At 44.2% G+C, this 22,955-nt stretch overlaps 1 protein-coding gene across 1 annotated transcript; it reads right to left on the bottom strand.

The window, feature by feature from the left end:
• Positions 1–2,995: 2,995 nt before the first annotated feature.
• Positions 2,996–16,681, bottom strand: per3 (period circadian clock 3). The gene is given in 25 exon segments (XM_055870225.1): positions 2,996–4,456; positions 4,459–4,525; positions 4,747–4,897; positions 6,037–6,134; positions 6,137–6,228; positions 6,320–6,467; positions 6,469–6,501; positions 6,775–6,833; positions 6,985–7,010; positions 7,012–7,062; positions 7,394–7,638; positions 7,640–7,759; positions 7,761–8,135; positions 8,138–8,198; positions 8,663–8,723; positions 8,900–9,145; positions 9,232–9,395; positions 9,633–9,767; positions 9,881–9,986; positions 10,168–10,255; positions 12,761–12,894; positions 12,986–13,089; positions 13,150–13,306; positions 14,066–14,201; positions 16,640–16,681. Coding segments are annotated over 25 exon segments (3,000 nt in total). The 3' UTR covers positions 2,996–4,355.
• Between the last annotated feature and the right edge of the window lie 6,274 nt (positions 16,682–22,955).

Below are 22,955 nucleotides of genomic sequence, written 5' to 3'. Positions count from 1 at the left end.
GTATGTACAATAATGAATAAAACAGTATGTTTGGAGATCAGCTTGTGTTGATTGTGCCTCAGTGAGAAATCTCTCGAGAACTCAGTGTCAGGACTGTGTACTGTATGTGATTGTGTGTTGATAGACGACCAGTGTCACGATCGTGTGGATGATTGACGGACCAAAACGCAGCTTTAGGAAAATAAGCCATCTCCTTTTATTGGTGAAGAAGGCAAACGAAACAAACACACTTATGAACTAAACAAAACAAGAAAACGATCGTGAAGCTAAACAACGATGTGCACACACTGGCTACAAACGTATCACATAGACAACTACTCACAACAAATGAAAGCCTATGGCTACCCTAAATAAGGCTCCCAATCAGAGACAACCGAAATCAGCTGTCTCTAATTGGGAACTCATTCAGGTAACCATAGACTCTCCTAGACAACTAAACATACATAGACAACGCTAGACACATGTACTCAACACAAACCCATATCCTACACCCAACAACCCCTTTACCATAGAATCACCCAAAACCAACAAAACACAAACATTCCCCATGTCACACCCTGACCTAACTAAAATAATAAAGAAAACAAAGAATACTAAGGCCAGGGCGTGACAACCAGATAGAGACCTAGAGACTGTTGGACTAAAAGCTACCTTTGAAGGAAGATTAGCTAGGAAAGGTTACCAAAATAAAGACAACTGACATTTACTCCTGAGGTGCTGACTTGCTGCACCCTCGACAACTACTGTGATTATTATTATTTGACCATGCTGGTCATTTATGAACATTTGAACATCTTGGCCATGTTCTGTTATAATCTCCACCCGGCACAGCCAGACGAGGACTGGCCACCCTTCATAGCCTGGTTCCTCTCTAGGTTTCTTCCTAGGTTTTGGCCTTTCTAGGGAGTTTTTCCTAGCCACCGTGCTTCTACACCTGCATTGCTTGCTGTTTGGGGTTTTAGGCTGGGTTTCTGTACAGCACTTTGAGATATCAGCTAATGTAAGAAGGGCTACATAAAAAAAGTAAATTGTTGTCATCCTTTTTATGTAGTCATTTCAAGTTGTCACAAAAACTCCCTCAATTCAAAACAAATTGCTTTGTTTTGTATACAGTTTTTTTCTTCTAAAATACATTGTTCTGTACCCCAAAAAATGTACAAAACCTAGACAAACAGGACACTTATGGACATGAGCGCATAGAGAAGACACACACAACAAACATACAAAAGACACCAACATCAAGCCTTTATAACATTTCATTCAATAAAGTGAGCCTGGCTGTGGTTGCAGCTTGTTGAGGTTAGGACAATGAGTACTAGGGAACCTTTGGAATCGTAGAGACACAATAAACGACAATCACAAAAATAGAAATTGAAAGGAGCAGAAGCAGTGGAACGTCATGGCAACTGTTCATTCTAGGTCCAGGTCCACAACTGTGCCTTCTGGAGTCCCTGTGCTGGTCCATGGATCCAGGGAACAGCCCAGACGCTGTACTGCAGTTCAACACCCCGTCACTGTCTGTATCATACTGAGGGTTTCTGTGTCCCTAACATCACCCCGTATCTCACAGTGTGTGTCCATACACATGTCACATGTCACACAACATAAGGCCCTTCTGCTTGTCAGATCCATTTGCTCGCTAGACAGAAATGCAGAGTTCATTTGTAGTGGGAGTCGGCTTAGGGCTGTAACTGTCCATACAATCACTCTGCCAGTATCACCCAGAGTGTGTGTCCATAACATCAGTAGATTTCAGTCTGTGTTTTTGATATCTCCCAGTGGTATCGGGCCATCCAGGTTCTAAACAGCCTGCAGAACAGACTCCCAAATTAATATACACAGGGTCTATAATGAGAGAGAGGGAGGGACAGAGAGAGAGAGTACAAATGATCCATTGGAATCCAACAAAATCTGTCAATAAGAATACCCGTCTCTCACCTGCCAGAAAGTGCCAATCAGAATGCTCCATTCCTCTGTGCCCTCCGGCCCAATACAGCCTCTGAGGCATCTGTTCAGATCTGTCTATGTGTGTTAATCTGTGTCTGGAGATTCTAGGGCAGCTTTTCCCAAACTCAGTCCTGGGGACACCAACATTTGTTTTTCAAAAACATTTGTTTTTCAAAGTTCATCCAATGGTTTCTTGCGCAGAGATTTCAAGATCCTCTGTCCAACTTTCATCACTCACTCTCCTGTCGGATTTATCTATACTTATGCACAATCGCAAAATTGATTTATTTACAATTATAAACTGGGTGGTTTGAGCCCTGAAAGCTGATTAGTTGAAAATCGTGGTATATCAGACAGTGTACCACAGGTATGACAATTACTTTTTACTGTTCTAATTAAGTTGGTAAGCAGTATATAATAGCAATAAAGTACCTCAGGGGTTTGTGGTATATGGCCAATATACCAAGGCTAAGGGATGTGTCCTAACAACAGTCCTCAGCCGAGGTATATTGGCCATATACCACACCTCCTAAGGCTTAATTGTTTAATCATAGCAGTCAAAAAAAGGTTAAATCAACATCCTTTGATGGAAAATGATCAGGAGAGTTTAATAAGGGCAAATTATCTTTTATCTTGCGACATATTCTTAAACTCACAAGAATTAATCCTTTGTTGGAAAACCAAATTTTGCTTCTTAACTTACATAGTTAGAAATTACATTGATATTCCTGCATGATTTGCTTGATAGCATTGTCGTGTCTTTGACTATGCCAGATTAATTGCTATGACATGCTATTCTATAAAATAATTTCTCCGTAATTAATATTACCTGATTGAACTAATCATGTAAATGTTAATTAACTAGAGAGGGACACCACGAAAGAATATTTATAGAGCTGTTATCTTTCGAATAAACTCTTAAAGATTTAGTAAGATTTTACATCCATAAGTCACATTAATCGTCATTTTATTCAGTCTCATCTGAAAGTTGTAAGTCCTTGGTTATCTGCAAGAATCCTGGCTAACAAGTTGAATCAGCAATACAAAATTGGGTTTAATTATTTATTTACTAAATACCTAACTAATCACACAGAATCACACATATACAATTAAATCATAACTTGATCACAAATTACGTCATACAGAAAACGTCCCTAGCGGGCGGAATAGATATGACAGCTTGTTACACAAAGGGAAGGGGGGAGTCCTAGTGAAAGAGCGGGAGACTTGAACATAGGCGAGCTGTACTATCGTAAATACAGTATCTTATGCATTCTAAATTACCGCCCATTTGAAGAGGAAAATGCAATACATATTTACTCTGAGCTGCGCTTCAGTAGGTTGGTGGTAGATGGACCGTGTCGCCAACCCGAGTCCTCTGTCCTTTGAAGAATGTCTCTGGTAGTCACGGGATATGTTGGAGTAACGTTGGTGTAGTAGACGGGATACTTGGACTGTCCTTCCTAACCTGCGTTTAGCTGTTCCTAACTCAACGGCTAGGAGATATCACTTCTGTAGTGAATACGAGTTCAAAGTTCATACCATTCACAATCAAAGTCCATGCTGATGTTGGCTTCATCTGTAGTTATTATCTGAACCATTCTGACACCGGACCGTCATCCTGGTGTACCCGGAACAGGAAGTTATATTCTTGTTCTTGGCTTTTATAGTGGAGGGAGAGGGGTGTGTCTGAAAAGTTTATAACCCATGCCTCTTCACAGGGGCGGACCACTGTGAGCAGAGGAAAACTTATGAAAGCACAGATCTCTCATTTGGAAGCTAAAATTACATTTCACCGCTTCACAAATAATGTCATATTCAAACATTTGAATTAAACAACAATTCCATGTGAATCCGATACCTCTGACGTTTAGACTTTCCACAGTAGAGTTTATGTCATTCTATCATTGATGAGAATGTGTCAGAGGGCAACCGAACTGACATAATATACCTTAAGTACCCCCGCATATGTTCAGTTGGTCGGACTACCAGAATATAGTTCATTTCCCCCAACTTCTGATGTTACGCAGAATCTCTATGTTAACCCATGGGTTTCCTTATGTCACATCAGTTATAGTAGGGAGAGAGAAAAAGGGGGAAAGAGGTATTTATGACTGTCATAAACCTACCCCCACTGCCAACGTCATGACAGCATTAAGGAAAATGGGTTTATTGGATAAATGTGGCAACTCTTGCTGCGGCCAAAACTATTTGGGCTTTTCAGGCCTTAGAAATTTTCAGCTTGACCTGGCAACCCGGGTTTTGGTTTTTGCCCTAGCACTACACAGCTGATTCAAATAATCAACGTTTGATGATTAGTTGATTATTTGAATCATCTGTGTAGTGCTAGGGCAAAAACACTGTTCTAGGGCACTGAGAGAAAGCCTCTCTGAGCTCCTAGTAATGGGTCAGTAGAGATATTTGGTGGGCGGAGTTAAGTGTCCCTGCTTGGCAGGTTTGCATTTCCTAGATGGGGTGTCAGGGGCGGGACTAGAATCCTGCTGAGGGCATTCAAAGGGGACGAGCTCTCTGGATCCTGTGGGTGAATCCCTGTTCTTGCACTACAGTTCACACAGCCCTGAGAGACAGAGAGAGACAGAGACAGAGACAGAGACAGAGAGAGAGAGAGAGAGAGAGAGAGAGAGAGAGAGAGAGAGAGAGAGAGAGAAACACACACAGAGAGAGAGAGAGAGAGAGAGAGACAGAGAGAGACACACAGACAGAGAGAGAGCGAGAGAGTTAGCATGCACCTAAATCTATGTGTCTGTGTGTGTATGTGTGTACGTGAGCCCTCCCCACCTGTGTGTCTATCATCTGAGGGACTGTGTGTTGTTGGATCCAGGGTTGGACTTCAGCCAGCTCCTCTCTCTGTTCCTGGGTGAACCAGGGCTGTAGAGGCTGCAGCAGACGTAGCTTCTCCTTGTCCTCAGCCAGCACCTCTGCCTGGTCCCTGCAGGGTAACTAGCATATCAGTACGCTAGGAGGGTAGGTATACCAGCTGTCTGGGTTCTAGAGCATTTGTTCTAATATTAAGTTCTAGTGTTCCATTCTAGAGCAGAGCTCTAACAATAGGTTCGAGTGTTCCCTTCTAGAGCAGGGCTCTATCTAATAATAGGTTCTAGTGTTCCATTCTAGAGCAGGGCTCTAATAGGTTCTAGTGTTCCATTCTAGAGCAGGGCTATAATAATAGGTTCTAGTGTTCCACTCTAGAGCAGGGCTCTAATAATAGGTTCTAGTGTCCCACTCTAGAGCAGGGCTCTAATAATAGGTTCTAGTGTTCCACTCTAGAGCAGGGTTCTAATAATAGGTTCTAGTGTTCCACTCTAGAGCAGGGCTCTAATAGGTTCTAGTGTTCCATTCTAGAGCAGGGCTCTAATAATAGGTTCTAGTGTTCCACTCTAGGGCAGGGCTTTAATAATAGGTTCTAGTGTCCCACTCTAGAGCAGGGCTCTAATAATAGGTTCTAGTGTTCCACTCTAGAGCAGGGTTCTAATAATAGGTTCTAGTGTTCCACTCTAGAGCAGGGCTCTAATAGGTTCTAGTGTTCCACTCTAGAGCAGGGCTCTAATAATAGGTTCTAGTGTTCCATTCTAGAGCAGGGCTCTAATAATAGGTTCTAGTGTTCCACTCTAGAGCAGGGCTCTAATAATAGGTTCTAGTGTTCCACTCTAGAGCAGGGCTCTACTAATAGGTTCTAGTGTTCCACTCTAGAGCAGGGCTCTAATAATAGGTTCTAGTGTTCCACTCTAGAGCAGGGCTCTAATAATAGGTTCTAGTGTTCCACTCTAGAGCAGGGCTCTAATAATAGGTTGTAGTGTTCCATTCTAGAGCAGCGCTCTAATAATAGGTTCTAGCGTTACGTTCTAGAGCTGGGTACTAATATTAGGTGCTAGCGTTACATTCTAGAGCTGGGTACTAATATTAGGTGCTAGCGTTACATTCTAGAGCTGGGTACTAATATTACGTTCTAGCGTTACGTTCTAGAGCTGGGTACTAATATTAGGTGCTAGCGTTACCTTCTAGAGCAGGGTTCTATAGAGTAGAGTTTGGGTTCTAGCATTGGATTCTAGAGTGCTTGAGTTGTGGTACCTGGGATGGATCTGGTAGGTCATCTTCACAGGTTCTGGCATGTGCTGGATCATGCGCCACAGGGAGTTCTCGACACGCATGTTGAAGGCGTGAGTTGTGCGTGATCCTGCTGGGCCTCTTGGTTCTTGCTGGCTTTACGAGACGTGTCTGACGAGTCGTTACTGGCAAAGTACTTACTGCTGTTACTGCTTCCTGGGGGATGGTGAGAGAGCACTGGGCATCAGCACTCTAAGGGGATGTGTGTGTGTGTGTTTGTGCTGTACCAGTGTGTATCTATGCATACCTGTGTGTGAGGTGGATGCTCCGTTGGAGCCAGAGCTTAGAGAGCCAGCCACTCCAAAGCCGGACACAGAGGCGTTAGAGCCGGTACCTAACCTGCCATCCTCCTGCAATAGCAGGTCCAACAGCTCACTTGACGTAGCCTGGGCGTGCGTCATGGTTACCTGATTCACAGGGTGCATCAATCTGATGAGGGAGAGTGGCATGAATAGTTGTGTTACCACCTACTGTTTTGTAACAGTGTTCCATTGAATGTTAAATCTGAAAAAAAAGATGAAGTCTGGTCTCTCCTTCATGACCACTGATTGGTGAAATAAAGGTTTTTAACTTTCCACTGCTTTCACCTTCTGCTGGATTGTCAAATCAGCAGTGAAGAGGAAAAGGAAAGGAGACAGGAAGAGCCAAGTCTCCAAATGAGAAACACACAGCGTAAAAGGTGAGAGCTCAGAGTTGACTCACCCCCTTGGTGTGCGCGTCGTGCAGGCTCTCGGCACGGGCGTGTGTAATTTTGTAATTGACTAAAACAAGCAGACAAAAATAAAATTGTGTTTGAAAAAGGCCAAGTATTTGCTGTGAGCCAATGGGGTAACCTAGGTAACCACAGGTTTTCCCCTCAGGCGGGCTGGGTTGTGATGTTCTATTCTAATAACAAATGGGTCTATCCAGTGCTGCTCTGACTCTCGCTGGGTTTGGGCCTCCTGCAGCAGGTTGAGTTGCAGTGCAGAACTGGAGCGAGAGTTGGACTTCCTACCACTGAGGAAGTACAGTTCCCGCTCAGCCCAGTCAAAACTGTTCGCTGCTCTGGCACCCCAATGGTGGAACAAACTCCCTCACGACGCCAGGACAGCGGAGTCAATCACCACCTTCCGGAGACACCTGAAACCCCACCTCTTCAAGGAATACCTAGGATAGGATAAAGCAATCCTTCTGCCCCCCCCCCCCCCCCCCTTAAAAGATTTAGATGCACTATTGTAAAGTGGCTGTTCCACTGGATGTCATAAGGTGAATGCACCAATTTGTAAGTCGCTCTGGATAAGAGCGTCTGCTAAATGACTTAAATGTAAATGTAAATGTAAACAGAGCCGGGGGCCCAGCCACCTCCTCCCCCACTGAGGAGCTCGGTCTGGGGGAGCAGTATAGCTGGCCTGGTGGCTTCTGGGGCTGGGAACTAGGCTGAGGCTGGGCGAAGGGGCCTAGACCAGGGCCGAAGCCTGACATGATAAAGGGGGCCTGGGGTAGCAGAGAGGGTGTGGTGGGGTGGTACATGGTGGGGTAGCCTGGAGGGTAGGAGGGGTAATTGGTAGGGTAGCCTGAAGGGTAAGTTGGGTAGAATCACAGCCATCATTGGAGCCATGTAAGGGTTCAACCCCTGGGATGGGGCCATGGGCTGTGTGTTGTGGAAGCCCTGAATGTTCTGGATCTGAATGGACTGAAAGTTCTGTCTGGGAATGTTGGACTGGATGGACTGCACCTGGACAGACTGCATAGACTGGGGTCTGCATGTTCTGAATGGACTGCATAAACTGAAAGTTATGCAGGAGGTTCTGCTGAACATTCTGTTGTAGGTTCTGCTGAAAGTTCTGTGGGTTTGAGTTTGGGTTCTGGTCTGGTTGAAGCACCATGGGGCCCACCCATGCCTGCTGCTGTTTCCCCACTTGGTCCACCCCTGGCTGGCTTCTCAGCATAGTGAAGTAGGGGGTCTGGAGGGTACCCATGGGGGCTTGTGGAGGGGATATAGGAGGATGGGGCAGCCCAAACTGGCGAAGGGGGTTAGAGGATTCAGAGGAGGGCCAGGCGGAGTAGGGGCGGGGGAGGGCAAGAGGGGGCTTGGGTGAGAGGCGTAGCTGTCAGACGAAGTTTTGGGTTTGGGACGCTTGTGTTTATTAGGTGTGAGCGGACCAAGTAATTGGGCGTCACTCTAAAGCGGGAAGGTGGAACAAACGAGTCAGGAGTAGGTTTTCTTGATTGAACAAAGTTCTATATTGAGGGCATTTGGTCAACACAAACACTCCAACATAATCAATGAAAACTCTCCAAAGGAAAAAAACATATGTCTTCTTCTCCAGAGCAAAACAGGAACACAATACGATTGTCTTTAAACTACCATAAAAAGTCACGACATTGTCACCGTCTTAATGGTTCTTCCTAGATAGCTCCTCTGTCTCGGTGGCCATCTTCCAGAGATTGTTCCCCCACTTGCTGGTTCCATACTATCTCTTATAGGGGAAGGAGAATATATCATTAGTAGTGTCAGCTGTGCTTAATTGCCTCTGGTTACCTTGTCTCCCATGCCTTGTTGGGCTACCATCCGTGAGCCCAGCCTGCCCTCTGGTGGTCCTTCCACATTGGCTTCCCTGTCCGAGTGCGGTTCAACACGGCTGCAGTCACCGGTTGCATCACGTAGTCACCTGAAGGGAGGGAGGAGAGAGAACAGTAGAATAGTAATCACAAATACAGCACATCTATCTGGAAGAAAACCTCATCATCCTAACAAAGCAATGCCACAGGCCTCCAGCTTGGTGGTTGACACAAGTCACCCTGCTCCATAGCATGTGTGATAACAGTCCTCTACACACAAATTGGCCTGGGTGGTGAGGGTGAACCCCGGAGCTGTTGTCTTGCTGTAGATAGGAGCTATAGGGACTGTGGAGGATGCGATCCACATACTCCTGCGCCTCATTCTGAGTGTGAGCTGAAAGGACCTCCTTGGTCAGACCCACCAATTGCAGCTCCTCGGCAGAAGAGCTAGGGGTGGGGCTAGGGGCAGCGCGAGCAGGAGTGGGGTCAGCAGGCTTGCTGCCCATTGGTGCATCCTCTAGGACTGTCACCTCTGGAGGGCAGGGCATAAAGAAGATATATTTTTTGTTTGTTTTGTCATTACAAATAAAAGGGTAGAATGTGATTGTGTGTCCGTACCTGACGCTGGCTGGGGAACATGCACTATAGTGCTGCTGTAGGAGCACTAGCTGGTGACTGACACTAAACTCATAGCCTTTGTAGACAGAGCGATGTCTGTGAGAGGAGCTCTCACCATAGCTGCTGCTGTAGAGCCCAGCGACACCTGATTGTCCAGCACCACAACTACACATACAGACAGACAAAACATCAGAAAGCTGTGTGTGTGTGTGTGTGTGTGTGTGTGTGTGTGTGTGTGTGTGTGTGTGTGTGTGTGTGTGTGTGTGTGTGTGTGTGTGTGTGTGTGTGTGTGTGTGTGTGTGAGAGTGCGTGCGTGCGTGCGTGCGTGCGTGTGTGTGTGTGTATATATATATATTTCCATCAGAGATGGTCTGAGCTGTGTGTGTTTGTGTAACTCAGCGTCGGAGCTGGCCTGGGCAGTGTGTGGGTCAGTGGTGGGTGTGTCATCCTCTGAGGTAGAGGAGGAGGAGGAAGATGTGCCGATGGAGCGAGACTTGCTCTTACACTTCAAGTGTGGACCACAGCCCTCCAGATACCTACAAACACACACTTTATTCGGATCCTCACTGAAACATTGATTGCAGATAAAATACATGTACCATCACAGTGACACCGTCACCCTCTGCTGTCAGTCAGAGGATCCACCCACCTGATGATGCTGTCCACGGAGTTGATCTGCTGATGGCACGGAATATGCGTTTGCTTCCTGGTCTCCTCATGCCCTCTGACCCCAGCCCTGGTGTGGGGGAAGGGCGCTGTGTGACATCACAAAGGGGTCAAAGGTAAGCCAGAATTTAACTACTGAACAGCTAGATGATTAATTGATTAGCTAAATGAGGTGTGTTAGTGCTAGGCTGGTACAACAGCCTGCACAGCCTTTGCTTCCCCAGGACCAGTATTGGTAACTGTTGGATCAGGGTCTGAGCATTATCGTACCTGTGGCAGATTTCCCAAAGGGGGTGAGTATGTGGCTGGATTCCAAGTATGCCTGTTGGCCCCAACTCTTCACATCAGCACAGATCTGCTGCATGGTCATACACACACCACACAAATCGAAAGAGTCATGATTTTACTAGCTTCTCGTTCACCATTGGCATACAGGGAGCTTATTGAACCTGCCATTTGTGACTGACTTGTAAAAATGTGATTTAAAACAATGTACATTTGTTGATTTTTTTGGCATACAAATACGTTTATTTCTTGAAACATTTGAAACGAGCTCCAGTTGTGGCTGCAACCAGGCTAGATCGTGAACGACTCTTGGCGGAATGCATTGCTTGACAGCCGTGAGGGTGATAAGCATTTAACCCTTTACAGTCGTGGGAATTGGCATCTAGGGATAGGGCTAAATTGAAATGTTACTTACAGAAGGAATATGAAAATGCATAACCATGGTAGCAATTAAAAGGGAACAGTTTGGAGATAATGGGGAAATTGTTAGACTAAATGTGAGTACACAACAGTTCCCCTGACAACACTGAATCTAAACATTACACCGTTGCCATTATGTGCATTACACATTTACTCTACTGTTACGGCATTTGTTGATAACGAAATCTGAAAATACTCTGAGTACATTCATTAACATGATAAGAATAATCCTGGAAAATGTTGGGAAGGTGCAACAAAAGAGAAACAAATGACAAGGGTCTGAGTGAGAGGACTAACTGGTGTCTTCAAGTGGCCACACACCTCCCCATAGTGTGCACACTTCCTAAGTCATTTCAATGCACTTTTATGACTTAAAGAAGAGTCTTCAACTATTAGGTACCTTTTTTAGCTCTCCTAGCTGTGCCGTTGAGGAACTGAAACAAGCACACTTCTAGCTGTTTAGTTTGGAACACAATTCTGAATCCATGCCATCACACAGTTACTGTTGCTGTTTCATGCAATCCAAAAACGGCTCATTATAAATCGCAATCTGGGTCATGTGGGCATCATATGAAAGCTTGTTCTATTGCCAACATGACTAGCTAAGTCATAAAATACGATCTTACAGCGGTCGGCTTTCACAAGGTAACTCAGAGAAACAGTGTCATGCATTCAGGTGCGTGTGCCGGGGCAAATCTTCTTCACATAGACAAACAGGCTCATTCTGTTCAGAACAACCCAGGGTATAACGCCATGTCATCTTCTAACTGTACATCAAACATAGTGATCATAAACGTTGACACTGTATATGACGTCAGTTTTATGATTTTGGCTTGCTTTTATGACAACAAAGCGATATTTACTATAAACCTCAACGTTTCATCTTTAAAAATACATAGAGTCATCTTAATTTACAGCATTTCCCTCACCCAGACAAGAAAACATTTGCAAAAGTTGCTCAGGGACGGGGGTAACTTCCTGTCGCGCGCGGTGCTCAAGTTTAGAACGTGTCAGTCAAAACCCATACAGCGCTGTGAAGCGCAGATCCAGAGCTCTGATGTCATGTATAGTCTGTTACTGTACAGCCACTACTCGCTTATTAGTGCCCAAATCTGCCAGTTTCAACCCGTATACTGGTACGAGTGCAATGGGCTGAGAGTTCAATGGGCTGAGAGTTCAATGGGCTGAGAGTGCAATGGGCTGAGAGTGCAATGGGCTGAGAGTGCAATGGGCTGAGAGTTCAATGGGCTGAGAGTTCAATGGGCTGAGAGTGAAATGGGCTGAGAGTGAAATGGGCTGAGAGTTCAATGGGCTGAGAGTTCAATGGGCTGAGAGTTCAATGGGCTGAGAGTTCAATGGGCTGAGAGTTCAATGGGCTGAGAGTTCAATGGGCTGAGAGTGCAATGGGCTGAGAGTTAAATGGGCTGAGAGTTCAATGGGCTGAGAGTGCAATGGGCTGTGAGTTCAATGGGCTGAGAGTGCAATGGGCTGAGAGTGCAATGGGCTGAGAGTGCAATGGGCTGAGAGTGCAATGGGCTGAGAGTTCAATGGGCTGAGAGTGCAATGGGCAGAGAGTGCAATGGGCTGAGAGTTCAATGGGCTGAGAGTTCAATGGGCTGAGAGTGCAATGGGCTGAGAGTTCAATGGGCTGAGAGTTCAATGGGCTGAGAGTTCAATGTGCTGAGCACAATATTGTTTGCGAACTGCAGCCTTCCAAACGATTAATTCTCGAGTTTGTTGAGTAGAACCAGAACATACACAGCCTCTGCTCAACAAACACGAACTGTTTGGAAGGCTGCAGTTCGCAAATGATATTGTGTTTAGGCCTTTATTCTCATACCCATCACAACATTCAATAATTAATTACATTCATTCTTGCACCGTGCGATCAGTTATCAGTTCTAAACATGTATTTTCTTCTCTAAGGTGCATGCAGCCTGATCTGTTTTCCCTCATGCACATGATAGACAGTTGCTGGTCGGAGCAAGGCTCTAGATCCGCTGAGCCGGAGGAGCACGTACTTATCCTGCTGTAAAATATATTGCTGCAGCAGATCAAACGAATCATGACTCTCGAAGCAGTAAAAAGAGACACAAACTAGTATCTAGGTAACAGGAATAGTATTGTAACAGGGTGTACTGGTGCTGTATTGTCTCACCGGTTCAAGGTGTGAATCCTCCCACAGGTTGCCATTGCTGTCGCAAGAGGAATTCACACTGATGTAGTGCTCATGGGAACCGTTACTGCCCAGACTGCCATAACCACTGGAGCCATTATTATGGACCGGCTGAACAGAGAACGAGACACACATTTACACACGTTCCAGACTGAGAGGAATAAACTGGTAGCAATATAGGGGCCATGGTGTTTGTGTGTTCTTACAGGAAGAGCTTGTATTTCTTGGCCTGCAGGTTTTTAATCTCTTTGTGGATGATTGGCAGGTCCTCTTTACTCCGAGCAGCAAACACATCCTCATTCAGAGGGCCCCTACACAGAGACACACAGGGTCAGAGAGAGAGAAAGAGAGCGAGAGAGAGGTACACTCACATCCTGACTTTGTGTCGTCCGATGATGAAGGCGACCTTGCGGCTCCAGGGGTTTATGTAGCTGAACCAGCTGGTGTCCAGGGTGACGTAGTCTCCGTTTTGACAACAAAAACGCACTGGGGAGTGCTCAAACGGAGACTGGCCCACATACTTCAACACTACACAGAGTGAAGGAAGGAGAGAGAGGGGGTCAAGGAGCAAGAAATAGAGGTAGAGAGAGATAGAGATTGTAACTATACTGAACAAAAATATAAAAGCAACGTGTCAGAAAGTGTTGTTCCCATGTTTCTTGAGGTGAAATAAAAGATTCCAGAAATGTTCCATATGCACATAAAGCTTATTTCTCGCAAATGTTGTGCACAAATGTGTTTATATCCTTTTTAGTGAGCATTTCTCATTTGCCAAGATAATCCATCCGCCTGAAAGGTGTGGCATATCAAGAAACTGATTAAACAGCATGATCATTACACAGGTGCACCTTGTGCTTGGGACAATAAAAGGCCACTCTTAAAATTTGCATTTTGTCACACAACACAATGCCACAGATGTTTCATATTTTGAGGGAGCGTGCAATTGGCATGTTGACTGCAGGAATGTCCACCAGAGCTGTTGCCAGAGAATTGAATGTTAACTTCTCTACCATAAGTCGTTTCAGAGAATTTGGCAGTATGTCCAAACAGTCACACAACCGGAGACCACGTGTAACCACGCCAGCCCAGGAACTCCACATCCAGCTTATCACCTGCAGGATTGTCTGAGACCAGCCACGCGGACAGCTGATGAAACTGAGTATTTCTGTCTGTAATAAAGCCCTTTTGTGGTGAAAAACGAATCCTGATTGGCTGGGCCTGGCTCCCCACCGGCTAGGCCTTAGCCCTTCGAGGCCCACCCATGGCTGCGCCCCTGCCCGTTTGTTTACGTGTGTGTGTGTACTGACCGATCGTCCGCCTTCAGGAAAACACAGCCCGGGGAGTATGTGGTGGTGAAGATGCGTTTGTCCATGGGGATACGGGGAGCTGCAGGAGCAACAGCAGCAAACAACGTCAACCTCCACTAACTCCACCAGCAACAACATTCATAACCCTCTATGGAATCTTCCATTCTCCTCAGAATATTCTAGCCATCTCCTCCTAAACCTTTTGAGCTAGATATACCAAACGTTCCTTTCTATAAAGTGAATAGTATGTATGTAGGTGGCGATGAAGAACGTTGTATCTCTTTATGAAACTGTCATTCTCTACTTCTGCCCTACCTCCGTGGATATGGTTATAATCTACACCCTGGACTGAGCACTCCGTTCTGCCACCTCTGGCTCCTTGGCACCTCCATCTCTTCTCTGTCCTGGCACCTCAGTGGTGGAAGAAGCTCCCCACCATGGTCAGACCAGCAGAGTCGTTCCGCCAGAGCACAGACTGAAAACCCAGCTCTTTAGACAGCACCTTGGATCCCCTACCACTGACCCAAATTTCGTAGATGGAGTTTTAACTTGCAACTTGGTGATATGTACAGTTGAAGTCGGAAGTTTACATGCACTTAGGTTGGTGTCATTAAAACTCGTTTTTCAACCACTCCACAAATTTCTTGTAAACAAACTATAGTTTTGGCAAGTCGGTTAGGACATCTAATTGTTTACAGACAGATTACTTCACTTATAATTCACTGTATCACAATTCCAGTGGGTCAGAAGTTTACATACACTAAGTTGACTGTGCCTTTAAACAGCTTGGAAAATTCCAGAAAATGATGCCATGGCTTTAGAAGCTCCTGATAGGCTAATTGACATAATTGGAATCAATTGGATGTGTACCTGTGGATGTATTCCAAGGCCTACCTTCAAACTTAGTGCCTCTTTGCTTGACATCATGGGGAAATCAAAAGAAATCAGCCAAGACCTCAGACAAAAAAATGTAGACCTCCACAAGTCTGGTTCATCCATGGGAGCAATTTCCAAACACCTGAAGGTACCACGTTCATCTGTACAAACAATAGTACGCAAGTATAAACACCATGGGACCACGCAGCCGTCATACCGCTCAGGAAGGAGACGCGTTCTGTCTCCTAGAGATGAAAGTACTTTGATGCGAAAAGTGCAAATCAATCCCAGAACAACAGCAAAGGACCTTGTGAAGATGCTGGAGGAAACAGGTACAAAAGTATCTATATCCACAGTAAAAACAAGTCCTATATCGACAAAACCTGAAAGGCCACTCAACAAGGAAGAAGCCACTGCTCCAAAATCGCCATAAAAAAGCCAGACTACGGTTTGCAACTGCACACGGGACCAAAGATCGTACTTTTTGGAGAAATGTCCTCTGGTCTGATGAAACAAAAATAGAACTGTTTGGCCATAATGACCATCGTTATGTTTGGAGGAAAAAGGGGGAGGCTTGCAAGCCGAAGAACACCATCCCAACCATGACGCACGGGGGTGGCTGCATCATGTTGTGGGGGTGCTTTGCTGCAGGAGGGACTGGTGCACTTCACAAAATAGATGGCATCATGAGGTAGGAAAATTATGTGGATATATTGAAGCAACATCTCAAGACATAAGTCAGGAAGTTAAAGCTTGGTCACAAATGGGTCTTCCAAATGGACAATGACCCCAAGCATACTTCCAAAGTTGTGGCAAAATGGCTAAAGGACAACAAAGTCAAGGTATTGGAGTGGCCATCACAAAGCCCTGACCTCAATCCCGTAGAAAAAGTTGTGCGCAGACTGAAAAAGCGTGTGGGAGCAAGGAGGCCTAGAAACCTAACTCAGTTACACCAGCTCTGTCAGGAGGAATGGGCCAAAATTCACCCAACTTATTGTGGGAAGCTTGTGGAAGGCTACCCGACACGTTTGACCCAAGTTAAACAATTTAAAGGCAATGCTACCAAATACTAATTGAGTGTATGTAAACTTCTGGCCCACTGGGAATGTGATGAAAGAAATAAAAACTGAAATAAATCATTCTCTTCTCTCTTCTCATTTTTACTAGGATTAAATGTCAGGAATTGTGAAAAAACTGAGTTTAAATGTATTTGGCTGAGGTGTATGTAAACTTCCAACTTCAACTGTATATTGCACCTGTCAAACTCAAGACCCGTGGGCCGGAGCCCATTCAATCGGCCTGCAGGTGGTTTGAGTATTTTTTTTCTTTCTATGAAAAACAATCTCAATCGACATTAAAATTACTAAAACCAAATCGAACCTGTGTAGAAACGGTAATAGCCTACATTTATAGTCTCTTTACTCTGTCCAGCTTGCTAACAGTCATCAAAATAAAAGCTAGACAGTCAGAGAGCATCAAAAATGGCAAAAGCGATGGATAGAGGACCATTTTTTTTCTCAATTTATGAAGACCGAATGCAGCAAGCGGGGAAAATGGTTTAACACTCCTGATATATTGGACTTCAATGGATGGTGTTGTGTGTACTTTCTTATGTTTGTATTTCTATTGAGATGTGAAAAAGCCCTGTCCCCTGTCCTCACTACAAAGGCCACATTACCTGCTGCTTCTCAGTCAACGAGTTGCAGACCCCAAACACCATCTGCTCTATTATTTCATTACATTAACATCCCAATGAATGAGTCACTTCCAACAATAGAAATAACCAACACTTCATGTAGCCTAGCCTACAAAACATCCAGATAACTTCCAGAAGATAAGCCTCTGCCTTCATCTCACTATAAATAAGGCTTTACCAATGTGTGCAAATCACAATTTTACTGTTCCATTCTAGCACTGTGATTGTACGTTTTCAATGTGTGTTGATATTCTTATAGAACATGTATGTAGATGTTCACTGCTCTTATTGAATGTTTATGTTCACCGCTTATGTACAGACTCCTCTTCATCTATTTACACACATAGGCCTACATGTTACAGCTCTGACCATTTCCTTGTACTCTGGAGTTGAACCCTCAGTCAGAGTTACGGCAGTTAATGACATTTTACATTGGTGAAAAGTTGGCACCTTTTATTTCCCAGAGTGAATAACAACACAAGACAACGTTGACTAAATCTGATAACCCTGCCCTGAGGCCCGTCTCTCTGCTGCTTCCTCTCTGGTGTCACAATGCATGTCATTCTCTGGTAGATGCTGGTTTCTAGGGGGAAGGCTGAGCACAAAGCAGCCATTGGGCCTATCATAATGTAAAGAATGGCAATACGCTATTGGAAGACAGCTACGTTCTTCTACTAACAGCATGGCCATCCAACACATGAGAAAGAGAGAGGGGGCAGATAGAGAGATGGGAAGAGGAAGCCAGGGAGAAAGTTTCAAGGAAGACAGGAGAGAGACAGGGAAGAAAGGGGAAGGCTGAGAGAGATGGGGTAGGTTAGAGTAGAGGCGGTCTCTCTCTCCTGACCAACAGATAATTCCATCCATGGGCTCTCTCTAGGGTCAGAGTGGATAGGTCAGGGAGACTGGGGGAAACACACATCAGTGTGTACGTCCATCTGTCTGTCTACTCTGTCCATCCATGTGTAATTATACAGGCCTGTCTGTCTGTCCAATAGAAGTCCCGCTACCCCCGGCTTTTAAACAGGAAGGTTTCTAGCTTATGTTTACACCCATGTTAACTGATAAGTGGTAATGACATGGGAGAGAAAAAGGTAAACAAACAAACTGATTTTGTATCTAGACAAGACCTTGGTCATGATGGAGGCAAAACATCAGTTTTAGCTCAGATACAGACTAGAGAAACAGAGACAGTCTTATAATCAACGTCTTAGCCCACGGGACAGTGCCTATGCATGCAAGACAGACAGACACTACTACAGACCTAAAGAAAGATTATGTTTTTAATTCCTCACTACTATTTTATCATCTGTGATGATGAGCAGGCATAGCCCATCCTTACATTGATCCAATGAGGAGGAGCGAGCAAGTGCACACTTCAGGGAGAAGGGTAGGAAATTAGGGACACATGAAATTGGAACGCAGAAAAATCTCTAGTGCAGGTATTCGCAATGCCGTCGAGGGGTACGCCAAATAAAAATGTGATTCACTTTTTTTTTTTTTTAATGTATTTTCACATTTTCAAACAGTCCATTTATAATTTTCCAATGGGGCTATATATTTGGGTGAGGTTTTTTTCTCACCTGAGTAGCATCGTTTCACTGCCAAAAATAAAATGAAACCATCTAGTGTTCAGAAAAACAACAACACAATGTCAAATACAGGTAGCCTAGTCAAATAATTAACATCCAATCACATTAACCGTTACTCTTGCGGGAATTCCAGTAACGGTCTGTACATAGCCAAATGTAACTGCTGCTCATGTTGATATATGTACTGATTGCGGAAAAGCCATGACAGGGAGACATAGTGGAGTGGTAACCCATGTGCAAGCAGTTGCTCCCGATGCCACTTGGGTACACTGCAGCATCCATCGAGAGGCTCTTGCTGCCAAGGGAATGCCTGACAGCTTGAAAGACATTTTGGACACTACAGTGAAAATGGTTAACTTTGTTAAAGTAAGGCCCCTTAACTCTCCTGTATTTTCTGCACTATGCAATGATATGGGCAGCTTACGGACAATGTCAAATGTAATATAGCGATAATTTCCCGAAACGGATGACACAAACAACTGGACTCGTTATCCCTTTCATTCCCTGCCTCCAATCCACTTACCGATATATGAACTAGAGAGCCTCATCGAAATTACAACAAGCGTTTCTGTGAAAATGCTAATTTAATCAGAAGCCACTGCCAGATTTCTGGATTGGGCTGCCCTCAGAGTATCCTGCCTTGAAAAATCACGCTGTTAAGACACTGATGCCCTTTGCAACAACGTATCTATGCGAGAGTGAATTCTCGTACAGGCACAGACTGTGTGTGGAAAATGATTTAAGACTGAGACTCTCTCCAATACAACCCAACATTGCAGAGTTATGTGCATCCTTTCAAGCACACCCTTCTCATTAACCTGTGGTGAGTTATTCACACTTTTCAATTAACAAATAAGGTTTTATATGCAAGATGGTTAAATAAAGAGCAAAAATGATTGATTGTTATTATATTATTATTTGTGACCTGGTCCTATAAGAGCTCTTTGTCACTTCCCACAAGACGGATTGTAACAAAAACTCACACTCATTCTTATGTTTAATAAATGTATCGTATAGTGTGTGTGTGGCAGGCTTACAATGATGGCAAAAAAACAACATTTGTGCGCTGACCCTGGTGCTAGAGGGGGTACGCAGCTGGAGGTTGAATGTTTGAAGGGTTACGGGACTATAAAAAGTTTGGGAACCACTGCTCTAGTGGGTTCCCTCTCCAGGGGTCACCACGTCCGCTGCTCAAGCCCCATCCCCACAGGTGAGGGCTTCCTAAGTTAATTGTTAGGTGAGAATTATCCGTTAATTGAATGATTAGAATATTCTGCCCTGAAACATATAATTGTATGGAAGTGATTAGAATGTATAAAATCATAATCAATAAATGTGTAGCCTAGTCAGAATGAGGGTAAAGACAATATGTCTTTATGGTATTATAAACACAGACTGTCTGAGCTTGGTGCCGACCTGACTAGAGATTTGGGAGAGAACAGGGAGTAGTGTCAAGAACAAGGTCACTAATCTCTGTCGGCTGGGTAGCAGGACATGTGTGTGCGTCTGTTTGTGTGTGTGTGTGTATGTGTGTGGGTATGGTTGTGTGAATGTGTGGGCGTGAGAAGTCAGTATAAAATGTATTGTTTTGTTTTCTTAACTTTAGAACGTTCCCGTGAATAAACCTTTTTGACTATTTTAGCTGGGCCTCCGTCTGTTTCATTCGACCAGGATCTTACAAATTCTGGTTTGCAGACTGAGTAATATAATTAAATTGGGTTATGTACCTGGAGAACAAAATTCTCTTAACAGTTAACTCTGATTGGACCTTGGATTTTCTGACAGGGGGTGCTTCTCTCACGACAAGTAAACTGTTAGGTGTCAGACGCATGGGTCAGGGTTCAAGTTTATTTACCCATGGTAGTGAGTGACAGAGTGACTCTACTGGAGATAATACTACACATGGGCTTTAAGCACTGGCGTGTCCTACATGATCCATCAGCACCCCTGCTACACGATTAGATAGCTGGCCACTTGACTCATTTACCAATATAAATAAAATTCATAAAAACTGCTGATGCACAACCAAATTTCGAAATTGTACCTTGTGTATTGCAACTTTTAACAGTTAGTTCAGACCCCGACTAAGTATCTTTAAATGTCGTTATTGGAAATTGATCCGGGATCCGCGCTGCCCTACACCGACACGAAACGCAGGCTAATTGTTTAAGGTAACCCACTCATCCAAAGAGTAATTCACAACACTGTTTAAAAACATGGATACAACACTCAACAAAGGACACGTATTAGAAACATTTTCAAATTTCCCTATGGCTCTCTAAAGTTGGATGGTGCCTATAGGGAAATTCAAAAGGCTAATTGAGGACCTTTTTAATGAAGAATGTGTTTGTTTCCTATGACTGGGTTTTGCTTTTGGTGTATTGATTTTAATATAGGTGTGTATATTTCTTTGTATCCTATAGTGTATATTGATGGGTATGTAGGGCTCATCTGAGAAAGAGACCTTGGTCTCAGCATGACTCCCTGATGAAATAAAGGTTAAATAAATCAAATACATTTGTTTACATTCTCAGGTACCTGAAATGGTGGTGTGGCTGGCTCTAACTACGATAGTCCACTTCGAGCTTGTAGTCTTCTTCTGTGATCTTTTTTATTCGCATGTGCATCCCCCAAAACATAACGCCCATCAGTCGGACTTGTGTACACGAGGAAACGCGTGCTAATATGTTGTTTTTCTCCCATTTACCATCCAGACACTCGTCCATTCCAAGACGAAGCGTTTGACACATTTCAGCAACGTGAGAAATGGTTTTCTTGCGTTTAAACCGTAAAACTCAACATGTCACATTGGAGAAAAGAAAGGTAACCTAAAAGCTGACCGTAAGTGGGGGCGGGCGGTCCTGTATAAACACAATTTCACTTCTTTGACAACAGTTCTGCTCAGCGAAGGCAAGTATAAATGCTCTGACTTCTGCAGAGAACATATCGCAGTAAATGCTATATGGCCACTGCAGATGTCCGATTGACTATGTAAATCAAATAAAATGTTATAAGTCACATGTGCCAAATACAACCTTACAGTGAAATGCTTACTTACAAGCCCCTAACCAACAATGCAGTTTAAAAAACATCAATAAGAAATAAACGTAACAAGTAGTTAAAGAGCAGCAGTAAAATAACAATAGGGAGACTATATACAGGGGGCACCGGTTAGTCGACGTAATTGAGTTAATATGCACATGTAGGTAGAGTAATTAAAGTGACTGCATAGATAACAATAGAGAGTAGCAGCCTTCCTCTGACAACGCCTGGTATAGAGGTCCTGGATGGCAGGAAGCTTGGCCCCAGTGGTGTACTGGGCCGTACGCACTACCATCTGTAGTGCCTTGCGGTCGGAGGCTGAACAGTTGCCATAACTGGCAGTGATGCAACAAGTCAGGATGCTCTCGATGGGGCAGCTTTGGAAACTTTTTAGGATCTGAGGACCCATGCCAAATATTTTCAGTCTCATGAGGGGGAATATGTTTTGCCGTGCCCTCTTCACGACTGTTTTGGTGTGCTTGGACCATGTTAGTTTGTTGGTGATGTGGCTCCACTACAGCCCCGTCTGTTAAAATTAAATCTGGACACTGACTGTAGCCTTTTAATTTTTACTCTTGCAGAATGAAGCATTTCTTGCAGTAAAATTATACACCAAATCTATGTTTTGTTCTGGAACAGGAGCGGAGAAATATGATGCATTTCTTTCAGAATATTGAGAGAATATGAATGCAGTTAGGTTCCTTCTGTAGAAATGGTATCTTTATCAGCATCATAAAAGCTGATAGTATTTCAACCACATAAAATATGCATCTAAGCCAAATTGAAATCTGATCAGAAACACCTTTAGTAGGTTTCACAGCTTTCTATTTCATTACAACCGGTCAAACTGATGTCATTAGCACATTTTGCACAGAAAATATTTCCCCATTTTTGAAGTTTTGCATTTTCTCCCTGGTGTCTAAAGGTCTTTGCTCCAAGAAAGAAGCAGACGACAAAGCAAACTTCACCAATGTCAACTAGATTGAAGCATTCATTTCATTCTATTGATTTATGACATTATTCTGGTGAGCAAGGGTTTATTTAGTCTTCTAGGGCAACATATGACAGAAGAGAAGCTGCATGTATCTAATTATTGACAAGTTGACTAATAAATAGCCTACTAAAATGTTAGAAATTCTAAGCAGAAACATATCTAAATGAGGCAAAAATCCTGCATCCACTGTCAAAAAATCGTTATGCTATCTGACTGTAGCCTACAACCGCATTTTCTATATATGGGGGTAAGGCCGCTGCATGGTCAATCGGCGTCTGCATTGGCCTGCAGCGTTTACGGTGCTACGGCCTCTGCAGAAGTAAGGGCATTCATACTTCTTGCGCTTCAAAGAGAGCGCAAAGCTGTTGTGAAGGAAGTTGTCAAGGAAGTGAGTTTGTGCTTATACCTACCGTCAACCAAACCAATCATGTCAATGTGGAGCTATATGAAGCCCTCCGCATTACAACATTTGGGAGTCGCTAGATTTGCAGGCCTCCGGTAGCACCGCAATTGCGTTGTAGATCAAGCATAAGTTGTCTGTACGGGTCTGGGAGCAGTCTAACTTTATCACATATAGTCAGGCGGTGGGGATGGGTTATTAGCAAATACGGGTGGTTGCGTCTGAACAGACACCTAACCTGCGCACCATAGTGCGTCTGGGTCAACGAGGCAG

This window comes from Salvelinus fontinalis, chromosome 18 (assembly GCF_029448725.1).
Source record: "Salvelinus fontinalis isolate EN_2023a chromosome 18, ASM2944872v1, whole genome shotgun sequence".
Lineage (NCBI taxonomy): Eukaryota > Metazoa > Chordata > Actinopteri > Salmoniformes > Salmonidae > Salvelinus > Salvelinus fontinalis.
This window is presented reverse-complemented; position numbering and strand designations above follow the sequence as displayed.